General features: G+C 47.5%; 2 protein-coding genes across 9 annotated transcripts in view; one reads left to right on the top strand and one right to left on the bottom strand.

The window, feature by feature from the left end:
- The window catches only part of SMYD2 (SET and MYND domain containing 2), a 48513-nt gene extending 35450 nt beyond the window's left edge, over nt 1–13063 (top strand). For all 3 annotated transcript variants that reach the window (XM_025877619.2, XM_073900178.1, XM_073900179.1), the window contains 7 exons: nt 1055–1122; nt 3745–3847; nt 6376–6486; nt 7167–7287; nt 8246–8420; nt 10409–10517; nt 12625–13063. In XM_025877619.2, coding sequence (XP_025733404.1) covers nt 1055–1122; nt 3745–3847; nt 6376–6486; nt 7167–7287; nt 8246–8420; nt 10409–10517; nt 12625–12705 — 768 coding nt within the window. In that variant the 3' untranslated portion in view covers nt 12706–13063. The remainder of the gene's footprint in view (nt 1–1054; nt 1123–3744; nt 3848–6375; nt 6487–7166; nt 7288–8245; nt 8421–10408; nt 10518–12624) is intronic.
- Nucleotides 13064–16829: 3766 nt separating this feature from the next.
- PTPN14 (protein tyrosine phosphatase non-receptor type 14) overlaps nt 16830–26125 on the bottom strand; it is a 174984-nt gene continuing 165688 nt past the window's right edge. For all 6 annotated transcript variants that reach the window (XM_025877907.2, XM_073900174.1, XM_073900175.1 and 3 more), the window contains one exon: nt 16830–24898. In XM_025877907.2, coding sequence (XP_025733692.1) covers nt 24770–24898 — 129 coding nt within the window. In that variant the 3' untranslated portion in view covers nt 16830–24769. The remainder of the gene's footprint in view (nt 24899–26125) is intronic.

Genomic DNA, 26125 nt, shown 5'->3' with positions numbered 1-26125 from the left:
TACAAAGGAAAAATACCCACTGAATTGTCTCCCAGTAGACCGGGTGTTCCTCGAGGCAGATTTTGGCCTGTTCATCCTTCTGTGCCCAGTGCCCAGCCTGTAAGGGTTCTCAGTGAATGTCGGTAGAAAGAATAAATTTAGGAAAAACATAAAACTGGGGATATACAGTCCTCATTTGTACCTGCTTGCTCTAGGTTAGATTTCCACAAGCGTGAGAGTTGCTCTTGGCATTTTTCAATGTAACATTTCTTTTTAAGGGTGAGAAAGTTGCCAGTGGTTTATATGGGCTGAGACGTGAAAGGTAGGTCTCTGTTCCTTAGCCTCAGGCCCTTGGCCCCTCTGCCTCTCGAGGGCAATGGGCAGCAGTTAGATTAGCTGTGGCAGGGTTTTCCCATTTACTACCTCACCTCATGGGGTAGGTCCTGGATTAAGGGACTTCTTTTTTGTTAATGTTTTATTTACTGGAGTATAATTGATGTACAATATTATGTTAGCTTCAGGTATACAACATAGTGATTCAGCATTGGTATACATTGAGAAATGGTCACTGCTCTTAAATCCAGTTATCATGTCACCTTACAAAGTTAATAAAATATTCTTGACTGTGTTCCCCATCCCATACATTACATCCTCATGGGTCATGGCTTCTTTTTTAACGGGAGAAAGTCAAGGACAGAGGGTCTCCGTGATGGGCTCAAGATCACACAGCCAATCTGTGGCATAATTGGGATTGGACTCCAGGTATCGTAACTCCAAACCTCAGTCCTTGGAGCCTTCACAGCTGTGGTGGCCTCAGGCCACTGTGCGTAGGGGGGTAGGTCGGCTACACTAAGGGTGCTTCCTTCCTAACAATTCTGCTTTGGTTTACACACGAGATTGGTGGGTCACTTTTGTTTGAGCCAAGGATACCTTGGCCAAAAGGAAGGTTTTTACATCCCTAAACTGGAACATCATCCTAGTTAACTTGTATGTAAAAGGTCAAAATTAAAGAATGATTTCTATGCAAAGAGAAGCTTCAGCTCACCTGTTTCTTTCTCACCCTTTCTCACTGCAGGTTAACTGTAATGGCTTCACAGTTGAAGATGAAGAGCTTTCTCATTTGGGATCAGCAATATTTCCCGAGTAGGCTGAGTTTGACTTTACTTCTTTTCTTTTTTACTTAACACTAATTAGATTTTTTAATTATTATTATTAAATAATCTACCTTAACTGCATGTGGCAGACATGAAACTCCAAGGGAATTAAGACACCTTTTTAATTCTGCCAGGTTTCAAAATATTTCCCATACATGTAAGGATCCAAAGGTAGTAGTAGTTAAGAGAACAGTTGCTTGTTAAGTCCTGCTAGGTATGGAGCTGTTATTAAAAGAGTATTTTATCGTGTGCATAGAAGGAACAGTTTGTACCCTGCTGAGAAATTTGCTTTTTGCACATCTTTGGTTCTGGAAATCTTTGGGTTTCTTACACTCGAAGCGAAACACTAATTGCCAACCAAGAATTGGCCATAGGCTAATGCAGAGACAATATGAGCTGCTTCTACATCTGTTTGTTCTCGAAAAATATGAGTGTAGAAACAGCACAGTTGGGGAGGAAGACTCTGCTCAAGTAGCGAACTAGGAAAATTTCAGAGAACGACAGGATTTTTCTTCAGAAATACTCAAGTAATTCAAGAAAGGCTGGCCAGCTGACAAATGGAGATCTTTATAGCTCTGACTGTCATGGATTTGCCAAAAACGGCTTTGCCGTGGTGTCTGATGGAACGGGTATTTTCAGAATGCTTCAGTTCCCTGAAATCCAGCCCTCACTCCACAGATGGAGCAAAGGAACCCTCCCTGCATCCCCTGTCTGAGTGAATCCACAGTGTAGATTGGCGAGGTTACTTAATATACACCACCCAAGCCTCTTGGGCTGAAGCGGAGAAAGGGGACACCCATGTATTTTCCGTGGATGACGTGTGAGCTCCTGGTGTGTGTGTGTGTGTGTTTTCCGTGGATGACGTGTGAGCTCCTGGTGTGTGTGTGTGTCGTCGCCGCCTGTATCTGCATGTCACCCGGGTCTGAAAGATAGAGAAGCACCTGTACAGACCCATGTCTCCTGGGCACCTGCCGTAGGCTTTTCCGGCCAGTGCAACCAAAAGTTTATTCACGTGATATTGTCCCCGTGGCCAAAATGGTGTCCTCAGCCGTTTGGATTCTGATGGTGAGGAAAGAAGTGTCTTGGGGAGAAGCCCTTGGGAAAAGGAAGGAGAAACCGAGAGAGGCCATCAGACCCTCTTTAGAAGGCTCTTCCTGACAACTTCAGACCTGAAAGAACGTGTCTGCTCTCAGTATTTTCCAGACTAAGAGCAAAGGTCAGAGTGGTATTGTCTGAGGTTTTACCCAGCCCAGTGATGGCAGAAAGAATGACGATACCAAGGGCGTGAACTGTTTTAGGTTCTTTGCCTTGGTGAATTTCTTCCACCCTCATTGAAAGGATATCCAGGAGTCTGTCTTGAAATGAATTAATAGTTCTACAAAAGATTCTAGAAAGCAGCTTTTCCTTTAGTGACAACTTTCAGTGCATTTGTTTATCATATTCCTCGGGGCCTGATTGCCTGTCAGTAAGCCAAGTGGGCTGTGCTGCGTGGCGGGAGCGACCCTTCCTAAGGACAAGACAGGGGACTTGCTACGTGTTCTCCCAGGCCCGAGGCCAGCCACATAGCTCGCTCACTCAGGCCAGTAGCACCTGGGCGGCGGAAGAGGACCGCTCCCTGTTGTGCTCGGCAAACCCGGGCCAGCTCGCCCTCGTCGGGCCCTGCTGCCCTCTGCGGGCCCTGCTGCCATCTGCTCTTTGGTACTGGGGCAACCAGGGGCGGGATTCTGGTTGCTGAGGGCTCAGGCAAATGACCCTGGCCACCAGAGCCATGTTGCATATGGATGTGCGTGGCCACCTGAGCCCCAGTTTCCGGGCAGTTTTAATCGGGGGGGAAAAAGTCCCTTTGGGCAGAAATCACATCGGCATTGTGATTTCAAAGGCAGCATTTTCAGAGATCAAGCACTTTTTCCCTGTAGTTTAGAAATTTCTGTTCTCAGAACTTTGACCTTGATATAATCAGAAAGCTCCAAGCCCCTCACATAGGCGAGTCTCTCTGTCCTCTCCTCTGTCCCTGAAAAGCAGACAGTGACAGCGGGAGCAGTAATGTCCCAATTTTCCAGATGAGGAAATCCAGGTGCAGAGAGAGAGGCAGCTGGGCTCCTCGGGGCCTCTCTGGGCACCCCAGGCCCTGCCCAAGGAGGCTGGCCTCTCCCACGGAGGTGGTTTCCCGACAGCTGAAGAAAACACGTTAGACGTAATCCACGAACAGAAGAAGCCGCTTGGAACCGGCACCGAGTCTGCCCTGGCAGTGTCCAGTGGAGGAGCCGTTTGCCACGGCCGCTGGGCTTTCAGTCCTTCATCCCACAGGAGGGAATGGTGGTGGGATTCATCGTTGCTGCTATTTTTATTGTTGTGTGGGTTTTTTTTTTTTTTGGCCGAGATGTCACTATTTTGAATTGTGAATTTCGCTTTTCAATATTGTTAGAGACATTAGATATGATATAGATACAGGCAGGATAACCTCTTAGACTCTGATGGCCAACTATTAGGTTGTTTTTTAAACATCCTACAAAGATCCCATTCCTGCAACTTACTAAGTAAATAGCCCAGGATTGCCCGATCAGTCCGTCCGCCTTCTTGAGAAAATTGGGTTTTCTCTTCTGATTGACAGCGTTGCATTGATGAATCATAGCTGTTGCCCCAATGTCATTGTGACCTACAAGGGGACCCTGGCAGAAGTAAGAGCTGTACAGGAGATCAGCCCAGGAGAAGAGGTGAGTGTGCGGCCGGCGGTGGCCGGGGCCGTGGGTTTCCGCCTGCGGTTTTACAGGGCAGTCTGGAAGATTCCGTGTGGCAGCGCTGGGCAAGACGGGCTGGGAGTGAGCCCAGCAGCTGGACTGTTTCTGGCCTCGGGCCCTGCAGGTTAGTGATCAGGTTCATGACTCATGCCTTCGAGCCTCACGCTTTTGCCTTCCATTCGATGCTCCCCATTTCCGTCTGTGGCCAAGAAGAAACAGGAAAGAATAAATTTGAGCTCAGTCCCTTACAAAGATTGATAGAGATTTACAGAGAAAAAACACTGCCAAAATGGGCACAGTGAAATTTTGGAAGCTCCTGAGCATCTCTGTATTTCTACCACCAAACATTGAATTTGAGCTCTTTTTTAATTAGCAAATTTTGGCCTGTTTTTCTCCCCCCAGAAGGTCAATACCATTGTTATCTGAAAGAGAGAAAAGCCAGCCCAGCAGTAGCTAAAGAGTTAAAACTCCAAATGGACACATCAGCCTTGCACATGCTGTCAATTCCACATCTGATCTCTAGAGCATTTTTTAGGAATGCGGTTCAGGTAGCTGGCCGTACACACCGACAGGGTACGGGAGGCAGTCTGTGGCCAAGAGGCACCCTCCTAACTTAGGGACGCGGAGAAAGCCAGCTGTTCTGTCCCCTGCGCAGCGATGCCTTCCCCTTTCCCAGGCCCTGCCTCTGTGACCACCTTCTAAGATGCCTCCAGAAGGCTCCAAACGGCTGCTTGGCGAATCGCTAGAGGAGTGCTGTGTGTTCTTAAATAATAAACTCCCTAGCAAGGACACATGAATTGGTAGGGAACATAATCACACATTCAATTTCAATTTAATCGTCTTCAGTGCTATTTTAAGGTCCGTGTCTGGATAGCTTCAATTTTAAATGCAATGCTTGGTGTGCTAAACGATCAAGGCCTTGGCTTCTTCAGAAGCTGTTTACCAACCCACAGCCAAATGGGAACCCGAAGGCCAGGGCACAGATGAGACTTTCTGCCCTTCGCTTAATTCATCACGACGAGAGTACCCTGTTTTCGGTTGGGGCATCTTGGTTTCCAGATACCTTGCGACTACGCTGATGCCCCTTTTGTTAAAATACACAGTCTCAGTGGGTCAGAATGTAAGTCACCAGGCTCCAGGCTCCCGTGGGGCCGGGTGGGGACTCCGCAGTCTGTCACTGAGAGAGGCTCAGCCTCAGCTTGCGCAGCAACACTGAGCGGCCTCTGTCGCCATCTTCTGGGCCCTTGTGTTTGTTGCGTGATGTGTCCATCCGTCATGTCAAAGAAATGAGGAGGGAGGCCGTGTAGAGCTTGCTCCTGTTGGTTTGCCCTCCGCTGACAGATCGGAAATGCGGTAACCTCACGTCAGGCCAGTCAGTGCTTTGGGGGAGACTTGCCCTTCAAAGAGGGTGTCAGATGAGCCGTGAGGTCTACATTACTGCCCTTTGGGTTGGGAGCTTGGCTTGGTGGCGCCTGCAAGCACCCAGCCCTGTGCAAGTCCCCCCTGCCTGCCTGCCCGTGCCCGAGGTTACTGGCACGCTAACGGCTTTGTGACATCCATCTGTTCGGTCAGACATTTGCCTGATGGTGTGGGATGAGCAGCAAGTGCCGTCCCAGTGAGTAGATAATGGGCAGTTAAATGCCGGGCTCCTCCATATGCTCTAAGTCCCGGTTATAGACCCCGTTAGAAAAAACCAAGGACGGGAGGACCCAGCGAGCCCAAAGGCAAGACTTTTCCAAGTTCTCTGGCCCAGCTGGGTAAGGCAGCAGCATGCTGGTGTCCTAGAGGCTGTGTCTTCCCTCTGCGGACGTGCCCCAGCCTGCCCGGCCCAACTTCTTGCTCCCTTGCCAGCTGAGTGCAGATGTGTCCCTGCCTCCCCTCCACCCAGCAAGGCGTTCAAGCCGGCCCAAGCTGTGAAAGAAACGAGGCTGAAGGAGGGCTGCTCAGACACAGACCCCGGCCAGTCTCAAGGATGAGTCGGTCTGTGCATCTCCATGTGACGGGGCCATGCCCTTGCTGGGCATGCTTTCAGGCCTCCCCATTTACTGTTCTTGGGACTCCTTGATTCTCTAGAAGGCGGGAAGAGAGACCCTTTCTCTCCAGCACAAGGAGGGGGACAAAACTAGGGGATTGCTGACTTAAAAGAATTCGGGGTTTTGTTTTATTTTTTTTAAGATTTTATTTATTTGACAGAGACACAGCGAGAGAGGGAACACAAGCAGGGGGAGTGAGAGAGGGAGAAGCAGGCTTCCCGCTGAGCAGGGAGCCCGATGTGGGGCTCGATCCCAGGACCCTGGGATCATGACCTGAGCCCAAGGCAGACGCTTAATGACTGAGCCACCCAGGCACCCCAAGAATTCGGGGTTTTAAAGGGAAGAGCCATCTCCCCAGCTGTGGCCCTCCTCGGGGCCCATCCCTGTGAGTGTTTGCAGAGCCCCCCAGGAAGGAGAAGGAGCCATCGTACCTGAGGCAGACAGTATTGTCCACTCTTTGGACCCCCTTAGGTATTCACCAGCTACATTGACCTCCTGTACCCCACAGAAGACAGGAACGACCGGCTAAGAGATTCTTACTTCTTTACCTGCCAGTGCCAGGAGTGCACCACCAAAGACAAGGTAGGCCCCCGATCGGGTAAAGGTGCTGACTGTACCCTGCACCTCAGGACCTTGGTACCAGTCGAGTGCCCTGTCTGCCTGGGGTGTCTCCTCCTACCCTTTAAACCCATTTTACTAAGACAGCTAGAGGGAAATCAAGTTACACCAGGTCTCTGTTCAAACCCAGATCCTCACAGCTGATGAAAACATTTGCATTACACCATACAGTTAAGAGAAGGATTTGCCAAATTGCTGTTTCTTGGAAAGAAATGGCTGCTCAGAAAAGAGTGGAGGGGAAAAGCACATGAAAGTAATTTTCAGGCTTTCCAGCCTGTTCATCAGAATATGGAAAATTTTCTCTGGTATTACCCATGTTCTTTTGGCCATGCTCCCCCTTCTCATTCTGTTCTCTTGATTCATAGATGTGTGAACCCACAGATCTGCCCATAGAAAACATATTCTAAGTGTCCTGCCTAGATAAGGATTGTCTAGAAAATTCATACTTTTGTTTGTTTGTTGTAAAAAGGTATTGGAGTACTGAATTTCTTAGATCCAGTGCCTGATTTCCTTGCATTCTTTTGCAACTTTAGAATGGGCAAGCCCCTATCTTTGCATGGGAAAGTAGACTATTTGAGAGGTTTCCCCCCTCAGTGTAGTTTCCGTGGGAGGTAACACCTTGCACCTGTGGACATCTCCCTCAGGATAAGGCCAAGGTGGAAATCCGGAAGCTCAGTGATCCCCCAAAGGCAGAAACTATCCGTGACATGGTCAGATATGCACGCAACGTCATCGAGGAGTTCCGGAAGGCCAAGCACTACAAATATATCCTTTACAACTGTCCAGAAGTTTACTGCCCCTCACCTGCAGGAAGTGCCGGAGAGCTGGGAGGAGGGAGTGGAAGAAGGGTGGGCCTAGGGTTCTGAACGTGAAAGGAGGAATGTCTCCTGGCAGATGTGGACAGAGTAACTGACTGCCCGTGACTTTGTGTCAGCCGCATCCACGTTGTGTAGTGTTGATTTCATCTGACTTCTTGTTTCACTAGTGTGGTCAGCAGCTGGATGTGGTAGAAGAGTTTTATGGTCAAAAGCCATGAAGGAGAGTTCCTTCAAGGCCCGCATTGCTTGGGTGTTGGACTCTAGGCAAGCACAGTACTGAGGGCTTTGCCTATTATTGCCACCCCCGTGTAACAGATGGGAACAGACGCTTAGATAGCAAGCAATGTACCCAAGGGACAGAGCTCACCAGGATTTTTGCCCCAGGTCTGCTGACTACCATAATCCATATTCTTAACCACTACATTACAGCATTTTCTTAGGTTGAAAAGGCATCACATTTACACTGGGGGAAGAACTAAAAGCAGCAGAGGAAATTGAGAGAGGCACAATTTTTTTTTTCCCCTCAGTCTAAAATTTAAAGAACTTTCCCATAGTGGGGACTTCTTCCTTAAAAATGCTTCAACTGAAGTGCTGAGCTTGGGTGAATGAGGTTGAAGATTTGTGATCCTAAATATTGTTTACAGCTGAACCGAGGGTCTGTTCCCTGTGGCTAAAATTTTTCAATTGTTCAGTAGTTGAGGTCTTCAGTTTTTCCCGAAGTTTGTTTCTTTAAGAAAAATATTCTTGAAGAAAAAATATTTTCCTTTCACTTTTGCTTGGCTTTCTGTAATTTACTTTTTCAGAGGGTGATGGTAGGGGCAGAGTGGATGGAATAATTCCTTGAACCCAACCTTGGGCAGTCTCCCAAGTCACCAGAGCCTGTGGTTCCCTTGACTCCAGAGCACCCCCTAGTGAGCTGCTGGAGATCTGCGAGCTCAGCCAGGAGAAGATGGGCTCCGTGTTTGAGGACAGCAACGTGTACATGCTGCACATGATGTACCAGGCCATGGGCGTCTGCCTGTACATGCAGGACTGGGAAGGAGCCCTCCGATACGGACAAAAAATCATTAAGCCCTACAGGTGATTGCAATGGCTGTTCTCATGATCTTAGCAGGAACTGGAATTTGGTGATTTGGAATGCTGTTTTTGTTTTCTGACTGTCCTGTGTTGGAACATGCCTAGAACAGCTTTCCCATTCTGCAGCCACACCTGGAGGCACAGGTGCAGGCTGCTGTTCCCTCTGCCGTTTGGGAGAGACACCTGTGGAGGCAGGCTGAGGTTATGAAGGGGGTGCGGGGCAAGAGCCCTGCCAGGACCTGTCCAGGGTGCTGTAGCCAAAGTAGTTAATTCCCATCAGTATTAAGAAGCCACCATCATGTTTGTTTTCTGTCCATGCCTTCCAAGTTAAATACACTTATTCATTGGTAAGTGGTGGTCTCATATCCCTGCTTTTCCATCGTTAGTCACACCATCCCCTTTTTGTGCTTTTGGAAATTGCAGCCCAATTTGCAAATGGGGACATGCTAGGACCATTGTGTTGGCTCTGGTTATCCATTATCCCCCACCTCCCACCCCTAGCTCTGAATAAAGCAAGTTGGATTTTAACTTACGGTAATAATGGATATCAGCCCCGGGGAAGTTTCCTGTCGAGAGGGTTTTTAAACCTTAAAGTGTGTGACAGATGGAGGCTGTGGCAGTGTCCTCCGGCTCTGATTAGCCATTTCAGAGCTGGGATGACCTAGATCTTATCAGTGGGGCCCTTGTTAAACACATTCACATTGTACATTTACAGGGTCTCCCTAAGACCCAAGTGGCCCAGAATCTCTGGGCATTAGACCTGAGATCCCTGTGCCCCCAGAAGCACCCCAGGTGTCTCTCATGGATTTGAGAAGCCCTCAGTACTCCCTCCTGTTCTAAGGTTGGGGACTGTAAAGTTTGTGTCCCTTCTGGATTTCCAGGCCTTCCACTTACCCTGCCTTGCCCGGATTAGCCATCAGGGGGCGCTCAAGGGAAGCCAACTCCTAAAATCTGCTCTTGGAAATAATTTGCTACATCAGAGGCTCTCAAAGCCTGTCTTCTTCCTGGGGTGGGTGAGAGAAGCCTCTGGTCTTATGCAGACTGCCCTCTGTGAGATCTGGAGGGAAGGGATGAGAGAGACAAAGAATGAGATCATCTTAGCTTTGTGGTCCCTCTCCCAGCAGGGCCTTGCTCTCCTGGACCCTTCCTTAGCTTGCTGAGCTCTCCTGGAGGCCAGCTCTGGCCTTCTGTGGGGCCCCGGGGGCCGTGGCTTCTTCTAAGCAGCATGATGCTGCCTGCCCAGGAATACAGCTAGAATGTGCCTCTTCTAGATGGTTTTTGAGGGTAGAGCAGTACAAACCAGTCTGTAAATCAACACCTACCCACACACGCATTCTCTCTCCCCACATCCGCTCTCACCCGTGAGCTGTCTCCTGGTCTCTTTCCCTGGCAGGCCCTAGCCATCAGCCTTGTGAAAACCGGAGAGAGAACACCTGCTGTATATAAAGCCCTCTCCTGGACAACAGAAAGCTTACCTAAGGAGAAGGTGTTCTCCTGACTTCAGAGAGCTGGGAGCTTTGCTAAACCAACTGATACCATAGAGTGTGACAGAAAGCTGGGGTCTTGAGACACACGGGTGTGTGGATGTTTAGATGTACTGTCTTTTTAATATGAGGGGATGAGCCTGGTGTTTTCATAAATAGGGGCTTCATTTTAAAAGATGTTTTCCCAGTGCTCTGCTCTGGGTACACCAAAACAAGAATCTGGGACTGGGATTGGATGTCGTGTTTATCGATGTTTTTGTGTAGGATTTCCCCTGCAGTTTTTCTGTAGTTTTTCAGAAACACACAAACTGCGTGAAAGGAAGAGCCTCTGGGATGCTTAGGGTCGAGCCATCCACACTTGCCCCCCCGCACCTGCTAGGGCTCGGAGGAGTCTGGCTGCGGTGGGGAGTGGGCCGTGGGCTCAGCAGCCATGGGCTCGCTGTGCCTGGTCTGCAGGCTGCTTGGGAGCTTTTGTCAAGTGGCCTGTTACCTTCTCTCTTGCTGCAGCAAGCACTACCCTCTGTACTCCCTCAACGTGGCCTCCATGTGGCTGAAGCTGGGGAGGCTGTACATGGGCCTGGAAGACAAAGCTGCTGGAGAGAAAGCCCTGAAGAAGGTATGTCTGCAGTGTGGGGCTGGGGGGCCCGGCACCCCATGGCCCCTTTTTCCTTCGTCCCCTGCCTTCCCACCTGATAGCACCGAGTGACTGAAGTCCTAGAGACTTGACCGGCTCTTGAGCCACCTCTGGTCAGAGAGGTGGGAGGGGGCAGACTGGGCAGGTCAGAGTAGGGCAAGTGATTGAGCCTTTGCCTTGTCTGCACCCAGGCCCTCCCACAGGAAGGGGTGCGCCCATCGAGAGGGGCTGGCTGCCCTTCTGGGCACAGCCCATGACTGGGGAAAAGGGGGTACCGCCCCCATCCCAGGTGAAGCCCTGGAAGTGGACAGAGGCCACGGGGTGGGTCAGGAGACCGTGGTGAGGGAATCTTCCATTTGTCTGTCCTTCGGATTATAATTATGCAGTTGGAGTTTCTAAAATGTACTTAACAACCATCTTCACTGTTCATCCAGTACCAGTTACATACCAGGACCTTCATGTGTGTTTTTTCTTTTAATTTCTTACAAAAATGAGATAGATTTTCCTGATGGAAAAATTGAGATTCCTACAGGCTGAGGCCTTCCTTCAGACTGGGGTCTTTCTGAGTTGAAAGCGTCCGTTCCAATTGCCCAGGCTGTGGCCCACACCCGGGGCAGACCAGGCCACTGGGCAGTGTTGGCCTCCCTCGGTGTCCACAGCTGCCCTGTGTGGGCGATGGCGCAGGGCCCTGACCTGGTACCTGATCGGAGCTCAGAATCACCATCCTGAATATTGGTTCTCGTTGTTCTTTATGTAGAAGTTAGCAGTTGATGAAATATAATCTTTGAGACAGTCTGTTGAGTCCTATAAGAGAATGTCTGTGAAAGTTAGGGCCAGATTCCCTGTCTCTTCCTAGTAGACTACTCGGGAAGACGGTATAAGGTCCCACATCCCAAATGGAAGGGTCCGGGCCCGACTAGGCCACAAGTGTGACCTCAGTATAAACTTTTCTGTTTTTAAACCATAGAATTTACCTCCTCAGACAACAGATTTACTCTTTTGGTGAATTGAGGGAAAACTGACCAGTTGGGTCACAGCTGCAAGGTGCTGGTAGGTAATGAGGTACAAGATCAGCGAAGGACACAGGAGATCTGAGCAAGGAGCGGGAGTGATGTACATAGAGGGGCCGGAGCAGGGGAGGCATTTGAAACAGGACGTTCCTGAAGGCTCACACTGTTCTTTGGCCTGCCTCCTGTTGGTTTGAGATCTATGAAGTGAATGGTATAAATGAAAGGATTGTCCATCAGAGTCACAGGCCATCAAAACTTCCCTGTTTGGAGAGTGGAAATAATTTTTCTATCTGTAAGTAATATAGTTGAATACAAAAAAGCAAAAATAAACTTGTGCAGGTAACATTTGGGATATGCTTCCTATATGTCAGACCCTATTCTAAACACTTTGTGTACTAACAACTCTGAGAGGTAGGCCTCATTCCTGTTTTGCAGATGAGGAAAATGAGGCACAGACTAGTTAAGCAAGTTGCCCAAGGTCACACAGCGAGGAAATGATGGAGCCCGTGGCAACTCTTCCACTTTATATTGCCCAGTTGTGAAGAAGCCTTATTATAAATATGTTCTCTCCAGCTTCCTCACAGGAAACCTGCAACTACTTTTAAGTTTTTTTTTTAAGAATATGCATTACAAGGAAAACACGTGCTTTTTGAAGGGGAAGGACGGTTTCATCATGTCTTACGGATTAGTGGTGTAAACTAAAATCAGAATAGGTTTGGTGTGAAGTTCTCTGTTCCAGCACCACCTGTTTACTTGGTTGAGCACAGCCAAATAATTCTATCCCTAAAGCATTTCTTACTGCAGTCTCTGGGATGTCATGAAACCAATTTCTCTATCATTTCTTCAGCTAGAGTAGAATAATGTTTTATTTAGTGGTACAGACTGGATGACTAGTTGGTTAGCAGATAACCTTGTCTACTTAAAAAGAAAAAAAGCTAGGCTCTGGAGGAGAACGGGGCTCTAATTTGTCCTGTGCCTTGAAGCGGAGCAGTCTTGGCTGGGGTTACGTTGGCCCGGGGTGCGGTCGAAGGGGGCTGCCTCCAGGCTCTCAACTCTTCACTTGTCTCTTTCTCTCCTAGGCTATCGCCATCATGGAAGTGGCTCACGGCAAAGATCATCCATACATTTCTGAGATCAAACAGGAAATTGAAAGCCACTGAAACTACGCCAACACGTTTGTTTTTATTTAAATGCTAGTGCAGAAGCCTTCAAGAATTTGAATATTTCCAGGTGTACACATGACTCCTGCATTTCTGTAAAATCGCTGGAATGAAAACACCTACACGCCCTTAAACCTCACACATGGCTTACCTGAACTTGGTCTTAATCTTTACTCTTAGTACCAAAATAATTTCTGAATGCTTTCATTGCCCTAAGAGATAATGACATGGTTTCATTTGTTATCCTAGACTTTGGACAGATTGAGTTTTAAAAGAATGCGGTTATTTTTCCCTTCATGCCTATTATAATGTTCTGAACACACTGGAATGATGAAAGAGAATAAAAAAGGTAACGGTATTTGAAGTTTGTCTTTTCTTCTGTCTGTGGGGAGGAGCTCACTGTGGCGGTGGGAGCTGGGTCCAGGAGGGGCAATCACCCCCGCTCTGCATCGGGGGTCAGCCTACACTGGCTCTCAGGGCTCAGTGACCTTGGAGGAAGAAAGAAGGTGCAATGAAGTGACCTGAGTGCCCCACCCTGGCAGGGGAATGCGGCTGTTTTGAGTCTTCGGTCTAGTATCTGAAATCCCTTTAATGCATAAAGGTGCCTTGCTTCACTTTCTTGGCTCCACCCCCCCCCCCCCCATCTGTCTTGAAAGCTGACTTTCCATTCCTTATTCTGTTGATTGTTCTCATGCAGGACTCTCCTTGTTTGGAAGCCCTCCAGGGTAAGCTGGAGAAGGAAAAAAAAAATTTTTCCTTACCAACTCTGTGTTATTGAGCAAACACTGATCTGTCCCTGAGTGGCCAGGAGGAATTCGGCTTCCCACAGCCCGGAGGGCAGCAACCTGGGCGCTGTTTGCTAGCAACCGCCGCAGAGGACCCGACCCAGCCCGCCTGCACCCCCTGGGACGCCCTGTTTCCTGGAGGAGGTTCCTGCAGTCCAAAGAGAGGAACTTCCCCACTGGTAATAATTAAAGCCTGCTGGAGTTTACACTTGAGCTTTCCTCCATATTCATGAGCTGCAAGCAGCTCAGCTGCAATTCGGTACATTATCCTTCCGGCCTCATCGACACACACCCCCGTGCACACATCTCAGACGTACATGCGTGTCTCACACACACGGGTAACTGCACACACGGGGGATTCAGCAGGCAGAATGCATTCTTGTTAAGTGCGATAAGATGCTTCTTGAACACCTACTGTGTGCAAAACACTCTGTATCTCTCTCCAAGAGCGGAGAGATGAGCATCCTGCCTCCAGGGAGTTCAGTGTTTGAAGAATGCTAATTGACTCTGTAGTTAAGCCTAAAAGCAGCTTAGCGCGCCCCCCCCCCCCCCCCCCCTCTGTAGGTTTTATAAATGTTAGGAAAGTAATATTTTCTCAAAAAATGTAAATAATACTGGAAAAAAGCTGTTCTTCTTCTCCAGTCCGATTCTCCAGAGGTGAGCCCTGGAAACCATGTGCTGATGTGGTCCCAGTTCCCCCCACGCCCATGTAAGGTACATACGGAAACAGATGAGAGAAACAAAGGCCGAATGGCCACTGACCTATTATTTCGTGATCTCTGACTTAACAAGATGGACCTCTTTTCATTCCAGCATTTGCAGATTTGCTTCATCCTTTTCAGAGTCAGAACATTGCACTGAATGTGTCATAATTTACTCATTCTCTTTATGGACACGTGCTTTTTCCGGGTTGCTGTTATTTTGAACAGTGCCACAAGGCACAGTCTTCGATGTAGAAATTTGCTCTCAGGTGGCAGCATTTTGGGGGCTGGATTCCTAGAAGTGGAATTTCAGGATCCAGTAGTGAAAACTTTTAAAATTTGATTAATTTTGGCCCATTTCCTTTTTTAAAAATCTGCCTCAGGTACCAAGAAGATAGAGTGTTTATCGACTCACAGAAGAAAAACAGGAATTCCTAAATACAGGAGAAAGTGCCCCATCTCATTAATAAATGCAGAGCAAACAATTCACACAGATTGGCAAAACAACTTCAAACAGTGTGGTGTTACGACGGTAGAGGAAAACAAATGCTACATTCACAGCCATTGCCTATCTTGCTAATCATGTCTCATTATTAAAGATTTTATTAGTGGGGGGAGGGGCATGGGAAGAGGGAGACTCTTAAGCAGACTCCCCACTGAGCACAGAGCTCACTGCAGGGCTCCATCTCAGGACCCTGAGATCATGACCTGAACTGAAATCGAGAGTCGGGTATTTAGCCGACTGAGCCACCCAGGCGCCCCTCTCATAATAATTTATAAGAGCTCAAAATGTATTTTGGGGTATTAGCTCTTTGCCACGTCCTGAAAATATTTCTTCCACTGGTTGACCATTTATTTTTCATGACACTTGCTGTAGAAAGTTTTCATCATTAAATGAAGAAAATGTTTTCATTTTTAAATGAAGAAATAATTTTTTAAGTCTTTGTTTTATCTGGAATCATTTAATAAGAAGAGATCCAATTGCACTCTTTAAAATTTTTAATTTTCAAAATTGCTAGCCACTACAGTAGCATCATTTACTGATTTGTTTTCCTCTGCTGATCAGAAATGGTCCCATTATCGTTCCCTTAAGATTTAGGTTTATTTCTGTATTCTCAATTATTGTGGCACTGCAAAACTTTGAGTAGTAGAGCTAGTCTTCTGTGTTCTCTTGACTTGTTCTGACCATTCTCCCACATTTAGCCCTCCATAGCCCTTGAGCATCGTTTGGCCAAGCCTGCTCATGGCCTTTCCCTCCTTCCTCCCCAAAAGTGCTGTTCGGTATTTATTAGAATTGCATTAGAGTGAGTGGTACATAGAGCACTGACCTCTCCATAACGCAAGTCTTTCTATCCAAGAATGTGGTGAGTTTATTGATTTGTCTCTTTTGCCTCAAAATGGTTAGGCTTTGTTTATATAGGTCCGACACATTGATCTTCATTCCTAGATTTTATGTTTTCTACAGCTATTATGAATGAGCTCTCTTCTTCCATCATGGTTAACTGGTAAGTCAGATAACGCTTTCCCATTTATTATCAAGATGTAAAATCACAAAATAGAAGTATTTGATCCTGCTTTTGTCCTTTCATTGCATGTCCGTGTATGTTTTCCTTATATTTACGTTTTGCTCTCTGGGTTTACCTCCCTTAAAAAATTTCCTTCCTCAGCTCACAGTCTGGAGATAAACCAGGCTACTGGTGGTTACTGTTTATCTCAAAATTATACGATAAGACTTTTTTCTGTTATCCAAAGAAAATAAACTAAGTCCGTGTACTTAGTCCATGAAAGAGAAAACAAATGAGCATATGTACCTTTTCTCTTTCCATTCTGCTTCTCCCCATTCCCACCGGCACTTTGTGTATTACCATTTTTGTAATTGTTTTGTTGCCCCCATCAACACATACACAGAATTATTTCTATGTTTAATGCGATGTGCTCCCCATTCCCTCTCACCCCAGAGTGGCTCACGGGATTCTCACTTACGTGGTGTGAAGTACGCTGGGACCTCAGTGGGTAGACTCCCTGTGGAGGTCCAGGAGGGTAAATGGGTTAACACAGAAGTGGATCTATTGCCCTGTTACTCCTTGAAGACACAGTGTCCACCCTCATCACCAGGGGTTCACTGGGGTTTCACGGGGGATGTCTCCGGCAGGTGATGGGCTGAAAATATGGGCAGGGCCGCCTTCTTAAAACCTAGACAGGAGCTGCTGAAGGATAAACCAAGGATGGGGGTATCCCAGAGCAGCCTGGGGCCTGCTGTTTCCAAGTGGACAGTCCAGGGTCTGAGGAAGTGACAGCTGGGGGAAGGGACTTGGCATCTGATAAGGGTTATCACGGCACTGGTGGGAAAGATCCCTTTCTATGTATTTTTCACTCCAAGTGATTGACCTTGGTAGTTAGTTTTTTTTTTTTTAATAACCATGACACAACTTTGGAAATTTCAAACTAATTCTTCAGTATGATCGAGTTATACAGAAATAAGTGGGTAGAAATAAACGGGCTTTAAAATAGTGAAAAAGCAGATTTTACCAGGCACTTTTGCCTGTGAAAATCCTTAAAAGTAAAGGAGGTAGGTGCTTTCATCTAATGCAAACATGTATGGCACAGAAGAAAGGAGATTCAACTGTTTTCTCTGGAAAAAAAAAAAAAAAGGTTTATTGCATATGGAAGTCAATAGGTATCTTTTACAAAAAAGAATAAAGATCTCACATTTGTAAAGGCACGTATGAAACATTTTACAGCAATGACAAGGGCGATGAGAACAAACAATACGCAACTGGGACCATTATCTAAAGACTTTATAAAAACAGATAGGAAACAGTGCAAAAAATACTGTCAAAAGTCAGTTTTACACACCTCATAATTGTGTCTAAAACTGGCAAGCATAAGCTTATTTACTGATATAAAAAAAGCACATAGAATAGCATGCATAGTTTTATTTAAGGCTTTGAATATTATTGAGAGGGAGTCTATACCAAATTAAAGTTGCCATGAATATTAATAAATCACTCCCTGACATAGGGAATGTCCTATAAACTTCTCACTCCCTCTCTCCCCTTACAATCCCCGTTTTGTAGTAAAGAGACTGGACTTGCATCTTGCAAGGTAGCAAGCAGCAACGGAGGGAGAATAGAGGTGTTGTCAGGATCCCCAGTCCCACCCTGGAATGCGTAACTCACAGCAACAACATCCTAGGCAACCGGTTACATTTCCAGGTCAGCTCACAACAGCCCACCACACTGGGCTGACCCATCCTTACATTTCAGCTCTGTTAGAAGTCCAAAGGCTTCTGTGGGCTGACCCAAGAACCTTAAGAACAAACTGGTGTCTAAGCTGGGGACTTGGCTGCACATTGTTTCAAAAGGAAACCTATGAAATGTCAATTGTTTTGAATGATACAATTCACGTTTTATAAAACAGACAAGGAAAGCATCAAAATACTGAGTTAAGTAACACAACAAGAAGTCCAGTGAAACAAACTAGGCCTGTTATTTGATGTAACACGATTTATATAAGGTTATATGTTTAAAGAGTCATCTGCATATGTAAACTGTTTCCATTTTCCCATTTAAGAATCCTTAAGCATGTCAGCTATCGAAGGAACAAAGGACAGACACAGGAAATCATCTCTGATGAAGAGTAACCTTACTTTTAAAAAGGTATATGGTTAACAGATTTTTAAGATTCCGAACTGGCAAGAAAGTTTAGCCAAAGGAAATGGCAGTAACGTTTTACAATGTTCACGCTGAAAAAAAAAACAAAGGCTCTGAATTACAGCTTTCAGCTCCCTGGGGAAGGTGGCTATTAGCTAACACTGTGGCTGAGGGAGGTGGGAGGCCCCTGAGAAATGCAGAGAACACCAGGCACCCCTGCTCTGAGAGCTATCCTGACTCAAAGCAGGATTCCTGAGATTTTAGCAAAAACGGTTCCACCCCCATGGCGCAAAAAGACTCCAATCCACTCTTTTCAGCTTTCTCCTGGAAACCGGTGGTCAGGTGAGAAGGCATCAGGGTTTCCCAGGAGGAGGAGGTTGGGGAGAAACAACAGGGCAAGGTACACAGTGGCCGAACAGCTTCTCCCGCCCCTCCCGGTGGACAACCCAGAACTGGCCACCATACGACCTGTCCCAGCTCCCGGCTCGCGCCCCGCCCTTTCCCTGCTGTGCCATCCCGGCCAGGTGAAGAGGCCATGCCCCAGGGAACAGGTCAGGAGGAGGAAGCTCAATACAAATGAATCTGACCCAAGTCACCCTGCCAAATGCAGCCACTGGGAATGCATGGAAGTTCACCGAAAGAAATAGAAAGTACCTACTGCTAACCATCATTGTTTCAAACGGGACTGATCATCAAATCCATCATTTCCTCCAGTACCGAGGAGTGACAATGTCTATCTACCACCACCAAGGGGAAAACGGGCAAAGGGCAGCTTCTTGGTTGCTGACAATTTTCCATTCTTTTTTAAGATTTTTATTTGAGAGGGAGAGCACGAGTGGGGTGAGGGGGCAGAGGCAGAGGGAGAAGCAGCCTTCCCGCGGAGCAGGGAGCCCAACACGGGACTCGATCCCTGGACCCTGGGATCATGACCTGAGCCGAAGGCAGACGCTTAACTGACTTAGCCACCCAGATGCCCCACTATTTTTCATTCTTTCTGGTTCTTTCCATTCGCCAGATCTTGTTCCTTCAAACTCTATAAGCTTTTAAAAATTAAAATTAGATTTCCTAATTATGTAATTTAGAGCGGCTTGAGAGAGTGATTCTCCATGACAAGACTGAACTAGGGTAGGGAAAGGAAAGACAAGGAAGAGCGGAGCCATAAAGCAAATGTAAAACAAGGAGAGGTCAGCAGAGCCCTGAGCAAGCGAGGTGCTCTTGGGATGAAGACAGTGATGTCACAAAACAGTCCTGCCCGTGCCCTTCAGTGAGACAAGGAACGACTGTGGTCGGTTGCTGTACTGACGTCCTCCCCGTTTCTGCACCCCAATTATAACCACGATGCGCCATCAACGGGAACGCCATCAGCAACTGGCCTGGGGCGGCGGGAGGGAAGGGCGATGCGCAGGAGCTGTGGCTGCGGACGCCGGGGGCCAGGGGGGTGGGCAGGACCCCCTGCTATCAAGGCCGCCAGGAAAGGCGAAGATGCCAGCAGGCGAGGGGCGGCGGCACGCCCAGGCACACACCCGAATCCCCGACCTCCAGCCAGCTCTACCACAGCGCTGAGGCCCGTTGAAAACCGTGAGCCAGGGTTGAGACAGACCCCAACCCTGCAGCCCGGGCTTTCCTTGGGCTGCCGCCACGTCCTTTCCATCCCTCTGGCCTTACGGAGAGGGAAGCAGAAAGCATGAGATGTTCCAGAGCTCAGAAAATTATCTGTGAATCAATACATGTTTTTGATAGCAACTCCAGGGCTACTCTAAAATGCCCTCCCTCTTCCTCTTCCCGTTTATAACTTCCCTGGGCAAGCTTATTGGCATCTTTGGGAAAGAACGATCCTGATGGCCCCAAGCACCGCAGAAGAAAAAGGGACTTTCTACGCAGATGCTCGTCATGGCCAGGCTGCACATCAGCTCTCGCCCTCCTGCCTTGTAACAAAATGTCCTTGAATTTATTTTTAAAATAGAAGGGCTGAGCGAAGCTCTGCACAGTAGGAACTGATGCACATCCTCCCACTTCACTGCACCAAACAACAATAAACTATCCGGTCTTATGCAATCGATGGATGCCAGATACTCAATATGCCAGGATCACAGACATTTTAACAGGGAACATTTTTAGTTTGACCTTGCAGAAAATGCAGCTGTACTAAGCTGAGAGATAAGAAAGGTAGTCAGAATACAAATGCTCGCCCACCTCAGTTCATAACCCAAATGCAAAATGTGAGCTCAGACAGGATAAAGGTTGCATATTAGGCAAGCTGGCTGTTGTGTTTTATGGGATCCATGAATTACAGTGACTTCTGGGGCAACACATTTGGATGGGAAGATTTGATTGGCTATACCCTCAATCTCTCCCAGGCATGTTGCTGTTACTTTCAAAGACTGCATCACTAAGGTCTTTTGCCCCCAGATGTCTCAGGAGCTGAGGCAAAGACAAGAGCCAGTCGGTTTTCTTGCACGGGATCCAAGGGAAGTTTCAAACATAATTTAACATCTTAGAGATTTCCACCCTATAGGGCCAACTAAGATTATTTCCATCCTATAGGGCCAACTAATTTGTCATCCGCAATGCTGTAGGCCACTGGAAAATTTGTGCAGGGTCTATGGAAAACCCAAATTTCTCCATCTGGAAGCAGTACTGGATGAGTGGTTACTTTGTTCACAAAAAGAAATCACTGAATTCGAGCCTGATGGGCAGCTGATAAAATACATAGGAATACAATGAAACAGAGCAGCAGAAGAGTCTTCGGTAAAATGTGAGGAAGCAGAATTGCCCACACAGGGCTGCCTAAAGATCCCAACAGTGATTCCTTGGTACTTCCGGAAATTCCCTCCTCTAGGACCCCAACAGTTATTGCCAAAATGGAGGAAGAGATTAACAGTAATGTGGGTCTGACCCAGTCCCACCCCTTGTGTCTCAGCTCCCTGGACCAACTACCCCCACCTCAAAGTGATGGTCACATCTCCCTAAAGAGAAAGTCAATAGCTGTACCTGCTTTCACCACCAAACACGTCACTGGAAGTGGAGGAATGAGATCTGAAAGCACATCTGCTTTCTGGCTGAGGGCACCTTCAGGCCTGCACCCCATGTGCCCTAAGCACTGGGCTAAGCTCGGCTAACACAGATGGTACACCAAAAAAAAAAAAAAAAAAAAGATGGCCGCCGAAAACCCCACAGTGCCATGCCTGACGGCCAAGCCTGCCCATGAGAACATGCTAACGTCTAGGTGTACTGACATCTCCGCACAGAGCGACTTCCCAGCCCCAGGAGCTGACCCACGTACTGAGTGCAAAGCTCGTTACAGCAAGGCCAGGCTGCTCATTTCACATGCTTTCATGTTTGTTAGCACTTGTGTGGAGAAATGACGTGTGGTGTGTGGGGGGACCCTACTATATCAGGGGGAAGAAAAATATTGTATAGATTAGGTTCATTCATGTGAATTTTCTGTCACTGTAACAAACAATGGTCCAGCTATTGTCAATTTCCTATGGTCAACCTGTAATTAAGCTGGAAAGGTGAGAGAAGTAGGCAGCTGGATAAAAATGCTCACCTCCTGAACCCCCTGGAGTTTAAAACTGAACCTCAGAAGCTAAGAGTAGACAGGATAAAGGATGAATGAGTATTAGGGAAACCGGTGGTCAGGTCCCACAGGAACCCTTTCGACAGGGCCCACAGAGCCCCTCTGACCAGGCTGGTGGAAGAAGGGGCCAAAGAGGGCCACGTGAGTCTCACGCAAGCAATGAGAGATACATCATAGAAAAAAAATCATAGAAAAAAGAAATAAATCATAGATAAATCATAATTCTTCTTCTTAACCTAAATCTAGAATCACAAAGTTTGTAAAAGTAAAATTCTCTCCATTTAAGCTCCTTGGAAGCACAGTGCTCAAAATATTCCATGTGGAGATGTTTTCCTCCTTCCCCATCTTACTGTTCCCCACCCACTGAGAGGAGCAGCTCATTCCTTTCCTCTCTGTAAGGAAATCAACATTTGGCATCCCTCTCTAATGCCGCCAAATCCTCCTTTACCTCCTATCCATGGAAAGAGCTGTGTGTAAACGAAAATGCTACCAAAGGTGGTGTCTCCTTAGAGCCCAAGGGAGCCAATAATCTCAGCAAGCCACGGCTCAGCTTCGTCAGCAGGCTCAGCTCTGCTCAAGGATGAAGACATCAGACTCAGCCCCCGCCATCCAGGGACCACGGTAAACAAGGACAAACGCTGGGTCCCTGTGCCCGAATGAGTGCAGATCAAAGAAACAAAACATGTCAACTGGAGAACTTCCAAACCAGAGGCCCCAAAGTGTTGAATGGCTTTGCTGCGAGATGGTATCTCTCCCCGCCACCCGTTTTAATTTTCTCTCTTCAAATCCAAACAGGAAAAAAAAATAGACCCCGACAGTTCCAGCTTTAGACTTGATACATCATCAGGAGCTCATCCCAAAAGCTCTAACTAGATAACCAATTTAATACACTTTGCTTCAAGGTTTATTCCTTGGCTTGCTTCCCAGATATAAAGCATCTCTGGGTGATTATTACACAGATGCCACTAGAAGGACGTTTGACGCCTGCTGCTAACCTCACAAGCACGTGCTGGCGTTCGCTGGAGACGAGGAAAAGGAACGCAGAATGCGCGACAGAACTGAAAACATTTGTTTTTAAAAATGAAAGATGTGGAGTAACTTTTAAGTGGTTTCCTTTGGGTTTCGACAGCAACTTTGGCTAGGCAATTGGACAGCAAAGCTACTTCTTCCCTGCATTGTGTGCACGAACCACCTTTCCTGTAGCACAAAGCGACAACAGCGGACAGGCTGAAACGAAGTGCGCGTGTGATGAGCTCAAGGAGACAGCGGCTCTACATGCTGCCCATGTGAGACTCGATTTTCCCAGTGGCCACGTTGGGGCCTAAGAGATGAAAGAGAAATACTGATGTTGTTCATCAGATAAGCCAGTAACTGCAGACCAACTGTGAAAACATCCCGAACGGCAGACTATCCCAAGGGTGGAAAAGTGTCTGAGGAAAGAAAACCGATACCTCTTTGCCTGTCGATGATCTAAGTTCTGGGCATCTTCTGGTGATGCCATTGAAAGTATAGGTCATACTCATGGTTTTCTTTTCAAGAACACACACCCAAATTCCACGATCTCGAGAGCTTAATTGAAGTTACCCTCCTTGACTGTTTCTTCAGACTTCAGAGTAGAAGAGAGGAGGCCCTTCCTCACCAGATACTCTGAGTCTAAATGAGAGAACCGCCACCACAACCCCTGGCCAGATGTGAAACTGAGTGGATTCCCATTCCAAAGTAGTTCACTGGGAATCTGCTTCCACACCCCTCTGTGGCTGTGTGGTAACTGGATGTCACACAGGCTCGCTCTTTCTGGCTGACCTGATGCCATTCTTAACATTTTCAGCTCAGCAAAAACAAAACAAAACAAAAAGGGCAGCAGCGGAGGAAGGCTTACATAAGGGGACACCCACAAATGTCAATTCTAAGAACAAAACCACAGTTTAAAAGCTGCCTTCAAGAAGAACTAGACAAGAGAGAGGCAAAGTCCCTAAAATTCAGCCAGAGGAAAATCGTGTGGAATATGATTTACTGTGTACTGACCTTAAGAAGTTGAGGACAATGACCAGCGTAGGTTCAGGAAGAGACACAGAAGCTGCCAAGTGCCCAGAAGGGGGGGGGAGGGGCGGCGCACGGAGAACAGGGAAGCAGTGAAGGGCTTCGTGCATGACAAATCCCTGCACCTTGCATCCAGTGGCCAAAATGTGGATGACAGGGTCCTGAGTGGGCTTAGGTCTGCTCTTGCAGGCCAAAGCGTGCAGTGAGAGCTGCACAGCGGGGAGGGGGGCTCGTACTCCGTGCGCTTCCTGGCCAGGGCCCCGCCACCTGAGTGCCAAACAGCCCCCGTCAATCAGCTTTCCCAACTGTTCCCTTTACAGCTTTTCCAATGACCCGGTGACTGATGGAAAGACAGAATGTACCCAGCACCTCGACCTTCAGGCCCCCACCCAGCACACACATCCTATTTAAATAAGAAACGGTATCAAGGGCCTGCCCGGCTCCTTTCTCTTCCCACTCGGGTCCATTATCCTCTCTTAATCAGGCAGGAGGCCTAGCTGCACAGATGGCCTGGCCCGGAGCCCCAAAGACCACCAGACGGGGGCCCACTGAGCAAACAGGGAGCGGTAAGTAGCAAATGTCAAGGGTGCAGTGCCCGGCAGGCAACAGAGGCTCCGGAGTCCAAAGGAAGGAGTGTTGAGAAAGGTACAATACAGAGCTCCTGGCTCAGCCTGGGTGATAGGCAGCATTTCCTCTAGCTGTTCCTGTCTTTACCTTGAGCTGCTGAGGGTGAGGGCAGAAAGGAAGAAGGGAGGCCATCAAGGCTCGGGAGCCCCCAAATAGAAGAGAATAGTGGGTTTGGTTTTGTTTTTTTTCCTTCAGGGAAGGGCCTTGGCCCTTATCCTTTTATTTTAGAATGAATTCATTTTCTTGCCATCTTAGATTTGGACGTGAGCGATCAGGCTGATGAATTTCAGGGTCGGTTACTAATCTGGCTGCAACTTCACTAGAGATGTGTTCCCTTTATGCCTCTGTCCCCCAAACGATCCACCGGGCAATCTTCCCTACTGACATATTTACAATGCAGATCAGTCAAAATACGGTTCAAATGAAAAGTACTATATTATTGTGAAAACTGAATTACAATGATTCACAGAAGTTATCCAAAAGGGGAAAAAAAATAAATTATCTCATATAAAATAATATATGATGTTTGTGAATAATCTTGGCTCCTGTCTTCAGGGAGCCCATGACCTGCCTGCTCTGGCCATCCACGCCCTGCTGGGGGAGCAGATGTTGTCTGGAGGTGCCTCCCCATCGGCAAGATGGAGCTGGGTCCCTCTTCCAGTAGCTGGGGTGGGGGGTTTAAATGAGTCTGGAGTTTTGGAGGAACTGGATGAGGACTTGGTAGACAAACTTGTACTGAGCGATGGTCTGGATCATGAACATCCTTTGCTCCCTGAGGAGCCGCAGCATCATGGGCACTTCCACCTTCTGCAAGAAAAGAGAAAAAGCACAAGATCCTGAGATGAGAAGCTGCCCCTGGGTCCTTCCTCATTCCCTCATCTGCGAAGCTTTTGCTCACTGCCCATTTGTAGGTACAAGAGAAAGCCAAGGGCTTGGCCCCTCTAGGGTTTCCCAATCAAAGGCCTGCTACCAGCACCTGGAGAATCTGGTTGTCATGTGCCACTGATACTGGTGTGATACTTTAAATACACACCCGTCCGTTCGAGAAAACCCAGAGGCTGCAGTTACTTATACCGGACTGGTACTCTCAACTCCACCAGGACTCCGTGGGAGGATTTAAGACATCTCTGGGTCTTAGTTTCTTCATTTGTAAAGTAAGAATAGTGATGCTTTCCTCCAGCAACAGCGTGGCCTTGCCCAGGTTAGCAACACTTCCTCAGCAAGAAGGGTGGGTGACCAGTAGTACCCACCTCATGGGATCCAACAATGAAAGGCAGATAAGGCATTTAGCAGTGTCTGGCACATGCTGAGTTCTTAAAAAAGACTACCCATTATTATTAATAGTAATGAACTGAGAACAATCATACCTATCCTGCCACCTCACAGAATCGTGGTCATTATCAAGTGAGATAATTGATGGGTAAAACTTGAAAACATCAAAGTACAATCTCTGAACACAGTCATGTTGGTTTGGTTGGTTGGTTGGTTGATTTTTTATTCAGCTGGTCTTTCTGTTTTTATCTCTACCCCTCACACCCATTTTCAGAAATACTATCAATTCAGTGTTTGGGGTCTTCTCCAGGATAACTAGGCTGCTTCTCAGCTTTTCTTTGCCCCCCGCCTTTTTTTTTTTTTTTTAAGTTCGTATTTAAATTCCAGTTAGTTAACATACAGTATAGTTCAGGTGTACAATACAGAGATTCAACACTTCCATACATCACCCTGTGCTCATCACAACAGTCGTATTTAGAGTGAAAAACCTTTCACTAAAAATATCTTGACTATTAAATGAGATCGCCTGTGTGTCAATTCTTTGAGAATACAGAACCAGCTTCAACGGAAGGGAATTCATATGGCAGCTCGTCAGTGTCCGAGCAGACCAGAGGCTCCGCTGAGTCATTTCCATCCTCCTGGCCCAGCCAGGGCAGAAGTATCATAAGAGTCCGCAAAGCCAGCGTGGCCTCGGCATACTGCCCCTACTCTGGGAGCGCCCCCCCCCCCCCCCCCCCCCCCCCCCCCCCCCCCCCCCCCCCC

This window comes from Callorhinus ursinus, unplaced genomic scaffold (assembly GCF_003265705.2).
Source record: "Callorhinus ursinus isolate GAN/ISIS: 27379988/994484 unplaced genomic scaffold, GSC_fseal_2.0 scaffold13, whole genome shotgun sequence".
Lineage (NCBI taxonomy): Eukaryota > Metazoa > Chordata > Mammalia > Carnivora > Otariidae > Callorhinus > Callorhinus ursinus.
This window is presented reverse-complemented; position numbering and strand designations above follow the sequence as displayed.